The 13,681-nt window shown below is 30.8% G+C and overlaps 2 protein-coding genes across 2 annotated transcripts; both read right to left on the reverse strand.

Moving 5' to 3' along the window:
- Positions 1–550: 550 nt before the first annotated feature.
- LOC133794832 (ferritin-like catalase Nec2) lies at positions 551–2,243 on the reverse strand. Its single transcript, XM_062232260.1, has 3 exons — positions 1,804–2,243; positions 1,455–1,680; positions 551–1,336 (listed from the first exon to the last, which is right to left on the reverse strand). Exons 1-3 carry the CDS (start codon positions 2,112–2,114, stop codon positions 953–955), a joined length of 921 nt encoding a protein of 306 aa, XP_062088244.1. The 5' UTR covers positions 2,115–2,243; the 3' UTR covers positions 551–952.
- A 1,273-nt stretch (positions 2,244–3,516) lies between these two features.
- Positions 3,517–13,211, reverse strand: LOC133794837 (bifunctional protein FolD 2). The gene is made up of 5 exons (XM_062232267.1): positions 13,030–13,211; positions 12,719–12,902; positions 11,340–11,497; positions 10,902–11,114; positions 3,517–3,948 (listed from the first exon to the last, which is right to left on the reverse strand). Exons 1-5 carry the CDS (start codon positions 13,147–13,149, stop codon positions 3,718–3,720), a joined length of 906 nt encoding a protein of 301 aa, XP_062088251.1. The 5' UTR covers positions 13,150–13,211; the 3' UTR covers positions 3,517–3,717.
- Positions 13,212–13,681: the final 470 nt, after the last annotated feature.

Genomic DNA, 13,681 nt, shown 5'->3' on the forward strand with positions numbered 1-13,681 from the left:
CAAATTATTTTAAAAAAAATCTAGCAAGAAACTTAAATTTAAAATCCACGTTAATATTTAATATTACATTAAACATATAATATATAATATTTTGTTGTCACTCCCAAATTCAAAAACTAGAACAAACATAAACTTAAGCAAAAATAAATAAATTATTTAATTAAAATAGGATATTTATTTCAAAATTTATATTACATTAATATAAATCTAATAAAAATAATTAATAAAATCTATAAATAAAAGTAAACAAACGTGTATTACACTTTGTTTGTATCCAGTAATAGACAAATCCACGTGTCAACTCATATGAAACCGCTGTTACTAATTACGTTTTCATGATGGTGATATAGTTAATTATTTACCTCATTAAATATTGACTCCCATATATATATTGAAGGAAATACTTAATGCCACCAAAGCTGTTCGAACGATAGACACACAGATTAACAGCTAAAACGTCTTCGTAATGACTAGGCCATTTTTTGGGAACTTGTTGGTCAATAATATCAACTTCCCAAAACTTGAAGATTCTTGGAAGGTAATATAAAAGTAGACAAAAGGAAACTCCTTCATATTATTAAGATTTTATTACTAAAAATAGCAAAATAACAAACAAAGGAAGATTAAGTAGGAAAGATGACAATAAATGATCGACTGTATATTCTTGTGTCAACACCACTGCCATTAAGCTGAACTAGGTATAAGTTTAAAAAGCTTAACTAGGGAAGTTGACAACTCATAAAATATTCCTACCTTAAATTTGGTTCACACACACATATATAAATGATGTTGATCGACAATTGTGAATTATTTTCACGATTTCTTCAAGTTCGTTTGCCATTATTATCTTATTTAAAATATATTTTTGGGTAATTAGTTGCACGTACGATTGTAATTATTTCACTTATTTGTGATATGCTTTCATAATAGCCCTCCAAAACTGCTGGTTCTCCTAATATTTATCTCGGACAAGGAAGCTCCTAGCTATGTTCCCATTGGCACCATGAGGGTAGAATCCTCCGGGACAAGACTCATTACCGGTTCCATAAACTGTCCTCAATATCTCCTGTGGTGTCCGCGCATAAGATAGCGAATAAGCATCGGCTGACAAAATGTTGCTGGTCGTCCGATTCTCCGCGCCAAGCTCCTTAGGTACCATTAGGCCTTCGTCTTTTATGCCACACATGGCAAGCTCGTTCCTAAGAGCTGATATATAGATAGTAAACTTTTCCACTGTTATCCCATATGGATATACCTCTTCTTTGCCTCTCTCATACAGTAATGTTCTTATCACTGCATCCTGGCCAGACTCCACTCCCAGAAGTGAAGCTGCCAACTGCAATGAAATAAATACTCGTGAGTATAAATATGATATGTATATATAGAGTTACTGTTCAGGAAAATTGTTAATGAAATAATGGGATAGAATTTGATTCAGGAGTTTGGTTACTTACACGCCTAGTTGTATTATAGGTGAGGTCTGGGATGGTGCCAACATAGCCTACCAGCCCCACATAAGGGATTACATAAGATGCCAAGAGATAGTTAAGTGAGTTTGCATAAGGATCAAATGAAGGTTTCAGAGTGAAACCAACCGCTTGATTGAATAATTTTGCGAAATTCCCAGGGCTGAGATCCAGCAGAGGCCTTGGAAATCCCCCAACTGTATTAACAATGGCCCTGCATGTATTCCATATCAAGGTGATCTTAAAGCATTTGAAGACACCATCTAAATAAATAGTACTTGATACTGCCAAAAGTTATAGCACGTAACTCGAAAAGAAGTAAAACTGAACATGATACCTGAGATGACCAACTTCCTGATAACCAAACTCCTCGATTATCCTATGAGTAACAGGGTCCAGATTGGCTTTCCTGGCACCAATAGGAGGCGGACCACCCTTTGCCAAAGATGAATTTATTGCATCGAGCCCCTCCCCAAGCGCTCCACGAAGAAAAAACTCTGCCTCCAAGAACTCCAAGTTGAGAGCAAACTGAAGCTTATCATTATCAGTGGCCTGAACTGGTTCGCAGCAAGGAGTGCCCCATATCAGACCAGGTTCGAATGCAAGAAGGAAAAGACAAACATGGAAAATCGATGGTACAATAGCCATCTTCTCTTCACAGCAACAGAGACGAAAACAGTTGAGTTGAATGTTGCATGAAGTTGTAAAACACCAATTGTCAACCTGCTTAAAAAGAGGGTAAGCTCATTAGGCTTATCTTATTGCTTATTGGTTACGTAAATTGCTGATAAATGTCTGAAAGTAACTAATGGTAATTTCAATGCATGTCTTGTAATATACTCTGGAGTAGTTAAGAATGGCCTTCCAAGTTAACGCCCCAAACTATATAATTGACTATATCTATATGATGGTTGTACGAGCCATAACTATTGTTTACGTAATATTTCAGTACTGCACTTCCGGAATAAGATAGAAAATTTCAAGTGTTGCTTCTACGTAATTGACTAGTGTTATTATATATGTGAGTGTCTTTAATCCACGTCTGTAATTAATGTTTTCTTCTTTTGATTTTGCAAAGCACTTTCTTCATTGGTGGAATGACAGGAAGAGGAAAAGAAGTATGGAAACACTTGATGTGGATGTAATAACCACCCGTCGTTTTCTCGTTCCTTCAAAATAATACCCGGCTACCAGTCGCCTGTTAATCCATCTAGCTTAACCAGCTACCAGTCTCTAAATAATCCATTTTTGGTAATACAAACAACAAGAAAACAGAAATGATTTGAAGAACGAAGTGTCAATAAGGAGAAAGGATTCAAACTCAAGTATGTGATGCATTTGATCACAGAATCTGAAGTCTTCTTTATCATAATCAACTAGGTAGTTCATAACCAAAATCAATCCAATTCAATTCAATCCACATTAGTGCATATTAAACTATTTTTACGATTAAATTATTCATTAACTTTTATTTTTTATCATTAAAATGTATAAAAAAGATTAAATTTTAATTTATCACTAAAAATTTTATTTTGAAGTATGGATTTCATTTTTATAATTTCACTTTTTGTAAAATAAATTTAATAATTAACATTTAATTATAAAACAAATCATTTAAAATATATATTAGAAACTCAATTAATAATATATACAATATCAATTAAGATATATATGCTTTTTTAAAATAAATTCAATATATTTTTTTTATAATATCATTATTATTATTTTTTATCAAATATATTAAAATCTAAAATATAAATTTATTTATAGGATGAATTTCAATCCGCACTTGTACGCATATCCACATCCTGTGGATTAAATTAGAACAAATGTGGATTAGAATGAATTAATTAAATTTTGAGCACTCCTAAACATATAATCAAGGGTTTTTTTTCCTCAAAAATGACTTTAATATTTATATAACTTTAATTTTTTTTTTTGTAATAATACATTTTCTATTACAAAAATATGATTTTCCAAACATAGACCTCACATATATTAAACATCTGCTACACGTATACCAAAATCGTTAAATAAAATTTCAAAAAAATAAAACAAAAAAAAAAATCATTATTATTTTTGATAAAAATTCATGTAAATGTCTCTATAATGAACCTTACAAAACTTGAAATTTTATTAGCAAAAGAAAATTTCCAACATTTGATTATGAGACATAATATTACAATGTGACATTTTCATCGGGTTTGGAACGTCTTACATCTGACCATGCCACGATTTGGGAAGACAAGCTTTATTTTGCCATGGCACTCTTGGCGCCTTCCAAAGTGTTCTTGAGAAGCATTGCAACAGTCATTGGGCCTACGCCACCCGGAACAGGAGTAATCCATCCTGCTACCGTGCATGCCTCGTGGAAATCTACATCTCCAACTAGCCTATACCCTGACTTTCTACTCTGGTCATCCACCGCATTTGTGCCAACATCGATTACTGCAGCACCAGGTTTAATCCAACTGCCTTTGATCTGCATCATATATGAATGTGTACATTAAAATAATATAACATATGTAATCACACATATAAGTACCAAACACACAATACTGATGACATGCATGCACCCATCTGCTGTTTAGCACCTGCAATGAGGTCCTGGAATACCCTTTCTTCCTCTTTGTGAAGAGAGTATCAACTTATTTGATTGTTGATTCTTAAAATTATAGGAGTACTTTGACAGAATCGAACGGCCAAATCGACTCTCCCTTGTCTTCCCAGCATGATTACTTGACTAAAAGGGGGTATCTGTAGGTTGTAATTATCATCTAATGACATGAACAGGAATCCGCAATTTTAAGGGGTATATAGATAGGAACAAAAAAATTAAGAAACACTGTTTCAATTATATTGTTTTACTTCAAATATTATGAAACAATCCTAATTGTAGAAAATGTGTAAAATGTACTGAATTGACCTTTTAAAAATATGCATGCAGATAATGAAATAGTTGGATATGATTATTGCATTAGAACAACTGGATTTGAATAAATATTATATTTTTTATAAATTATTTTTAATATAAAGACAGCATTTTGACAGTAAATTTAAATCCTCTAAATTAGCACACAAAAAGGATTTGTTTGGTACATAAACTATAAAACAAGAATTATTTATCCTTGCCACAAGTTTCTTGTCATATAAGGAATAAAATTCTTCAAAATAGTCCTGTGAGATTTATCCCAAATATAGTCAACGGAAAAAAAAAATCTTTGAAACGAAGAATAACGGATATATATACACATTTCTTATATAAAAGAGATATATAATAATTAAGGCATACTATTTACCCATAATCATGTATATTTAACCTTAATTATACAAGTAAAGATCATATGGACAATTCATCTTGCTCAAAAGTGGTGGATCCTCTTAATTACTAGTTCCAATACAATTGGGCCCCACTTCAACTATACATTAAAATGCGAGTGAATATTTTTTTAGTTTAAGTATTAAAAAAAATATTTTTTAAAAGCATTCGGGTAAAACATAAAAAGATATTTGTTAATTTAAACAAATCTTTTTGCCCTCTTACCTTCTCCTAAAATTCTTTTCACAAACTATTTTCTAAATTAGAATAATTTTCATAATTCATAATTTAGTAATTTACTACCAAAATTTTTTTTAAAATTGATTATCCAAACAGTTTAAAAGAACTTTTCATTTAAAAATAAATAAAAAAACTTTATATTATAATTTTCCAAACATAAAATAAGTTAAAATTTTTACTTTTCTCCCTATTAGATATAAACAAATGTTACAAACAATAGATTTTCATTCCCATTTATTTTAATTCCAAAAAGTTAAAAATACATTAAAAAACAATTTAGCCAAATGAGACCTATACAATGGGCTTTTATGTTGCATGATCTTCCTTAGAAGGCACTATTAAATTCTAACCTTCATTTATTTTAATTTTATTTACTTCTTTTTTATAAAAAAAATAAACTACTGTTTTAAGGGTATATTTACTAAACTAACCTTGCTAAAATATTAAAAAAAAAAGAAGAAAAGTAAAACCCTGGACCAGGCTAGCCTTCATTGGATCCGATCTATTATCTCGAGGGGATTTCTTCATATTATGAGTTTTTAAGATTTTTTTTATAGTTTTTTAATTTAAATGTTCATATTTATGAGATTTTATTTCTCATAAATTTAAAAAATTATATAATTATGCCACATTTTTTATCATAATTATATTTTTTTTGAATTTGAAGGAAATTTTATTTTTATTTTTTTCATTCACTTCAGTTTTTTTTCTTTTTTTTTTACTTATTTTAATTCAATTTTTAACTTTTTCATTTTTTTCTACAAATTTTTTCATTTCATTTTTCCAATATTTTTCTTTTATTCTTTTTTCAAGTTTTTTCATTTATCTATTTTTTTCTTTCATTTGTATTGTTTTTTTCCATATTTTTCAGTTTTATTTCCTCTTTTTTAACCTTTCATTTTTTTTCTTTCTATTTTTCTTCATTTTTGTATTTATTCTTTCCACCTTCCATTTTTTTTTCTTTTTCACTTGTGAGCTTTTTTGTTCTTTGTTTTTTTCTTCCATTTTTTCTTCTTTTTTTTCTTTTTTTAAATTTTTTTCAATCAAATTTTTCCTACATTTTTTTCTTTCTATTTTTCCATTATTTTTCTTCTTCTTCTTCTTCTCATTTTTATCAATTTATCTATTTTTTTCTTTTTTCTCCTTGGTCATTTCTTTTGCTTCTTTTTCATACTATTTTAGTTTTATTTCCTCTGTTTTTTTTCTTTCTTTTTTCTTCATTTTTTTCCATTTTATCTTTTTTTTGTACTTATTCTTCTCTCCTATTTTCTTTTTTTCAAACATATTTTAACATCACATAATTATTTTACTATTTTATTATTAATTATCTTTTATTATTGTAATTTTTTTTATTTAGTTTTTTCCTATGTAAAAAAAAATCAAATCAAAATTTTCAGCATTTTCTTTACTGTAACTCTTGTAGGGACTTCCAAATTTTGAAAGAAAATAATAAAAACATGAAAACATGAATGGGTATCCAGTTACCCTAATATGAACATTCAAATCTAGAAAAAAAAATTATATGAAAATGTGAATGAGTAGTCAATTATCCTAGTGGGAACATCCAAATTTGGAAAAGAAAATATATAAACTTGAACGGGTAACTAGTAACCCTGATAGAAACATCCGAATTCGGAAATAAAAAAAATAGATATGAAAACGTGAATGGGTAACCAATTACCCTGATAGAAACATTTAAATCTGAAGAAAAAAAAATCTGATGAAAATGTAAATGGTTAACCAATTACACTAGTGGAAACATTCAAATTTGAAAAAAAAAATATATGAAAACTTGAATGAGTTACCAATAACCTAATAGGAATATCCAAATTTGAAAAGAAAAAGATACATACAAAAAACATGAATGGATAACCAATTACCTTGAACTAAACATTCAAATTTGAAAAGAAAAAAAAATCATATATCAAAACAAGATTGTTATTAGTTACTTAACCCAAACAAGAAAAAATAATAGTCATGATCTTTAAAAAAATGTAAAAATAAAGTTAGAATAAAATAATTGATTTGATTTTTTTAAGAAAAAAATGATAAAAAATAATAAAATGTTTTGAGTTGAAGGACAGGTGACTTAATAAGAAGCTTTCTCCAAACAAGTTTGACTGAGAAAAAGAAAAAATACGACGTCAACGATAAGAGAAATTGAAGAGATAAAAACTAAAAATAGTAAAGTGAATATGTATTTGTGATTTTAAATTAACTTTCCAATCTTGTCTTTTAAATGATAGTAGACTAGATTTGAGCGAGTATAAACTTGACCCAGTCAAGCATAAGTTGGACCCAAACGAGTATGTACGGGATCCAATCGAGACCCATTATGATGGTAGACTAGATCTAGTCAAGTCCTATAGTACCAAATTAAGCAGAAATTGAATCCAATCAATAACATTAATGAAGTCATGTTTATGTTACATTTTCCATGCAAATTGATTTAAGAAGTTTTACGCCATTTAAAGATTTGATTGAACATAATCTACTGTTGTAAAGAGCATCGATTGGAAGCATAGACTAGGTCCATTCAAGTACTGTCTGCAACCAGACAAGGTCCATTCTACCATTGTTAAGAACCTCAACTAGGTCCATTCAAGTCTTCACTAGACTAGTCATGATTAATGAATATTGCACAGCGACTGACCAATCTAGCTTATAAAGTGGACCGATCAAGCTTGATGAATATTGCTCATCATCTCCTACTCCTACATTCACCATATATCGATCCATAGGTCCCCTGGCTCTTCTAAAACTACTGCTAGGGCAAGAATTCATGCCCTCCTCCAATGGGGTGCCATTACCACTACCACAACCAAACTAAGTTTCGTAATGTATCATCTCATCAAATTTTCGTTGAGCAATATGTTTTGCATTATCAAATTCTTTCAAATATGCAATCACCTCTTCCTTCACTTCTAGAGGTACTTTAGGACACGATCTCGCATTTTTGTGTGTACACCCACGATGCTCTTTCACCCTCCTCACGACCCCTTAATCTCCTTACTACAAAAATTGCACTACAAGTATTTATATCTTTTTTAGCACCATCTACCAGTACATCAATTTGAACACTATACTTCCAAACAGAATCCCTTCAAGTGCCCTTATTTTTTTAACATCCAACCATCCTATATATCCAAATTGGAATTGAAATTTAGCTAATAAAAAAATTCAGCAACTATAAAGAAAAAAAACACTAAGCAACACAAACTAAAATCAATGTAAATATGAAGGGAGGAAACACCATAAATCAATGAAGAAGATGATTTACCTCCAAAACAAGTAGAACACTAGAATTAGGCCAAGAGGGACTGGATTGGGAAGTGGAGGGACTGAGAAAGAGTGTCAGATGGGGAGAGTGCGAGATGGAAGGGAGAGAGAGTGCGAGAGGGAAGGGAGAGAGAGCCTTGACGTAAGTGATTGAAGAGAAGAGGGAGGAGGAGAGCTCCCAGCCGTGAGTGAAGAGAAGGAGGACGGTTACCGTGAAGATGGAGAGAGGAAAAAGAATGAATAGGGGTTTTCTTCTTTTAGTAAGGCTTTTTCATTTGTTAAAATTAAGTTTAAAACATCCCAAAAAGAATAAAAAAACAGCCCAAAACTATATGGTAAGTGAAGCTTAAACCTGACACGCCTCAGAAGCTAAAGTCTCAAGGCTTACGCCTCGCGACCTTGAGGCGTAGGTACCGCTACGAACATCTGAGGCTTAGCCTCAGAGGCTAAATTTGAGTGCCTCGGCCCGAGGCACACCTCAAGGTGTACGCATCAAATGTTTTTAAAACAATGGTACTATGATAATTTTATTTAATCTAATTGTCACACTATAGTTAATCTCAATATTTTTAGAATATAACATATAAGTTTATTTCACATTGTAGTTGGTGTTAATGTGCTTAGTATATAATATAAAGTCAGACTATGTTAATGTAATGTAGTGGGAATATTGATATTAATTATAGTGCAACACTATAAAAAATATTATGATTAGATCGTTTAATGATTTTTAATGACATTGATTAAATCTATTCTAACATCCATTCTTCCTAAAATGCATCATATAAGACTGGATCCAGTTTACATTCGGCTAGACCCAGTCTACCATCACAAAAGATCTTCACAAAATCCAATTAATGCTGTCGACCACCATAAATGGTCTTGTCTAAATCCAATCTATGCTCGACTGCCTCCAGCCTACCATCATAAATGGTCTTGACTGGATCTAATCTATGCTCAAGTGGATACAATCTATATCATAGATGGTCTTGACTCGATCCAATGTACTAGATTGGGTCCAATCTACCATAATGGGTCTTTAGAAAGCTCCACTAAACCTAGCCAAGACTTGGTTGGAACTAGTCGAGACATTAGAGTGGAGCCGATTATGCTTACATTGAGTCCAGTCAAGTTTTCTAGAGACAACATTGTCTCAATAGAATTCCATTGAGTTCAATCTAACATCTCAACCAGACCCAATCGAGGCGTGACCGGTACAAGTCTAATGTTCAAGTCTAGTCTAATGTCTTCACGGGGCCAAGTCCAGGCTCGACTAGGTCTAAGTCCAGTTTGGTAAAGCTTTAAAAAAAGCTGAAAGTTACTTTCTCAAAAAGTTGTACAATAATGGTGTTTGGTAAACTATCAGAAAACAACTTATTGAATAGTTTTTGCAGAAGCTAAACTGGCAAAACTCAACTTTTAACTTTTTCTGAAAAATACCTTTTTGAAATTTTTTTACAATAAACTTATTTATTATATATAAATTTAGATAAAAATATTTAAAATAAATTAATATTATAATAAAATAAACAATATTTAAATCTTAAATTCTTTTGCTCAAAAAATATTTTATAATTTATATTTATTAGATATCATTTTACTTTAGTCAGTTTAAATTAACAAACTATTTTAATATTAAGTTTATTATACATTGCAACATTATTATTGTATCTCATAATATTTTTAAATTATAATTTATAAAAAAAGATATCAATTTCATGTTTTAAGAAAAAAATATAATAATTAAAGACATAAGAAGTGAGAGTCTTGAAATAACTTAAGTTTTACATATTTATGATTATATTATGAACAATATTATAATTCGAATTTTAGCTAGCTACATCGACTAGTTATAATATATATACACAATAATATATATTGTATAATATAATATTTTTGTTCATGATCATTTTATTAGTCTCTTATCAAAAACATATTTAATGTAAACATGTAAATTTGTTTTAATAAAATAAATGACAAACTGATACGACTTTTCCAACTCGCAACATTTTAAAATGTATAATTTACGAAACTCTCACCAATAATTCCCCACAACACAATTGTTTTTCCCTACCGCTCAGGTGTACCAAACTAGCCCCTAGTCTAGTTGTGTGACTGTTGATCTTCTCTCCAATCAAGTCTTGGGTCATTGGCCTTTGTGGGGCTTTTGTACGTTTTTCTATTTTTTATTAGATCAATTTTATCTTTTAAAAGTGTTCATTAAGGTATTATACGAATATTATAAAGTGAAAGGTCACAATCCAATACAAAAAAAAAATATTTTAAAAAGTAAAAAGTTATGGACCTACTCAAAAGCTCATTTAAGGTTATCTAGCTTAAAAACCGGCATATATAAATGTATCATAATCCTTTATAATTAGTTTGTTTTGTTGGAATTCTGAGAAGTGGAAAGCTTGTCCTCCTATTTTCCTCACTGTTGTTATTTTATAGCGTCTTTCAAGGAAGAATTAGCTACAAAGGCACTAAGTTCTCATCTTTCCATTAGAAGGCACGATCAAACAAGAAGAGGCAGTATGAAAGAAAAAATTGATAACTTTTGTTAATGAATATAAATATTAAGAAATCTAAAGAATTACCATCATTGGCTGTCCTGCTGCTGCAATAACAATGTCCGCTTCAGAAACGATTTTCTCTGGCTCAGAAGTACGTGAATGAACAATGGTGACTGTAGCATCTTCCTTCAAAAGAAGTAACGAAACAGGCAACCCAACTATGTTACTTCGACCCACCACAACAGCCTTCTTACCTTTTATACTTATACCACTTCGTGAGAGAAGCTCAAGGCACCCCTGCAGAGAATGACCATGATTTAAGCATGAAATGTTCCTACAGAGCAAATGAATTTCTTGTTTAATTGCCGTATATTATACACACATTCGTGATTGTTTCTTACTTTGTCAGACACTTAAAAAGTACGTTACGACATGAAGAAAATGCACAAGCATGTTACACAACATATATATATAAATATATATGCATAAAGATATAAGATATAGTAGAAAAAACCGTCTCACCTTAGGAGTACAAGGAAGGAATAGAGGATCCCTGCCTTTCATTGCAAGCTTGCCAATGTTGAGCGGGTGAAAGCCATCTACATCCTTCTCGATGCTAATTTCACTCAACACTTTCTCTTCATTTATATGCTTGGGCAATGGAAGCTGAACCAGTATTCCTGTCAGTCAACAAACACCACTCTCAAACACTTAATCAGTCTTAACAGAACCACCACAATTTTTCTCAATCAGAAAGAGTATAAAAACAAAACACTTGTATTTATAAAAATAGTAAAATGCACCTCCTATAAAGTTTTAAAAAATAAAATAAAAAATACTAGTTAACTTTTCGATTTTAACAGGGTAAATTGGAAATGTTCTCCCTGAATTATGGTCGTGGTAAAATTTTGCCTCTTGAACTTTTTTTCTTAGAAAAAATCCCCTGATCTATAACAACTATTGTAAATGTGCCCTTTATATTGCATATCATTCAATTTTTTGAAACAATTTGCTTATATAACACTGATGCTGCGCTAATATGACGAAATTCAACAGTCCTAATAAGCAAATACATACCTATGTAGTATTATAATGACAAATTTTGTAAATATATATTTATTTTCTTAGAACTAATTTTTGTATGTTTAACATCGATGATTTTGATTTCGACTAATTTCAATTAGTTAAATAGACCCTCGTGTTGTCTCTTGTTGTAACTATATGTGACATGTGATTTAATAACAAACTTCTTAAAAAATGAATAGAATATAACAAGATGGGCATGTTTGCTATAATTTCCATAGTTCAAGGAGACATTTTTGCCGCAAAAAATAGTTCTGAAGGCAAAAGTCTACAACCACTATAGTCCATGGAAAAAATTACAATTTGTCCTTTTTAATATCCTGCCACCTCTTCTTCTTTTCCAAATCAATCAGACAACACACTTCACACTTGTTTTGCGCATGTTACTGCTTCACTTATTAAAACCCACCCTCTTTTGTAGCTTAATTTTTCTTTTTCTTTTTTCAAAAAAAAAATAAAAATTCGATATTCAAGTGAAAACATGTTTCTACTCCTTTCGGCACTTAGCTACATTCTCCTTCTGATCAACAGAATTAACATAATATATTTTTAAAAACACATAAATAAAAGTTGAGCAAAAAGATGCAAGGAGAAAGAAAAAAATTAAACAGCTTAAAAGCTCATCATTTCTTTTAATCCTGAAAAAGTATAAAGGTTCTAAAGAAAATTAAGTAATAACCAATACTTTTGCTTTGTTGCTGTATGATGTACTACCATTACTCTCAAATTGATACAAACCCATGAAAATTTATCAGTAATGAAGTAACAAATTATAGAAAACTGAGGGGAAAAAAAAGAGGGTAAGTAAGAATTAGAACCGTGTACATCCGGATTGGCGTTGAGCTCGTGGACCTTGGCAATGAGTTCGGTTTGGGAAACGTCTTCGGGAAGGTCCAAATCGAAGGACTTAATCCCAACTTCGGCGCAAGCTTTCCTCTTCATGCCCACATAGCTCTGCGAATCTTTCCTGTTCCCAACTATTACCACTGCCAGTCCCGGCACCTGAAAAAAAGACAGAAATTCAAAATTCCCAAATTTCAATTTTCCGTTTGTTCTCCACAAAATCTAGGGTTTTTAAATTTGTAATTGCTAATCTGCAACTATGCGATTTTGAGAGATAGAAAAAGACCTTGCCGTGTTGCTCAGAGAGTTGACGAACTTCGTCTGCGATTTCAGATCGGACTGTCTGGGCGATGGCTTTGCCGTCGATAACCTTAGCCGAGTGAACGGACGGTAAGGATGACGCCATTTGAGAGTGGATTTCTGTTAGCTTATAGCCGACTGACAAACTCACTTCTTTAGTTGAATTGACGTGAGCTTATTATATTAAAGTTTATTTCCTTTTGAAATTCACCACCACTAAGAAGACTTAGATAACCTTTTTTTTATTTTTTTTTTAATGACATGGACATCCAAAATATACTCCCAATATATACACTCAAATATTACATACAATAAAATATCAGTTTAACCTAACCATTCACATTTATTAAAATTCAGACTTATTGTTTTAAAAAGCAGTGACACGTCACTGTGTGTAATATTTTGGTACATAATTTAAGTGCACATATCATTATTCTATTTTTTTAACGAATGACTTAGATGATAGATCCCACCGTCCAAAAAAATTATCTTGCAAACATTGCACAAAATGAAATTCTTTGAGGTAATTTTTCCTAGTGTAAGAATAAAATTTTCAAAGCAATAGTAATAATTAAGTAATAATTACTACATCTTAATTATTTTCGATTAAAATGTAAATGTGGTTGACATAGCTCACA

This window comes from Humulus lupulus, chromosome 1 (genome assembly GCF_963169125.1).
Source record: "Humulus lupulus chromosome 1, drHumLupu1.1, whole genome shotgun sequence".
In the NCBI taxonomy this organism is placed as follows: Eukaryota; Viridiplantae; Streptophyta; class Magnoliopsida; order Rosales; family Cannabaceae; genus Humulus; species Humulus lupulus.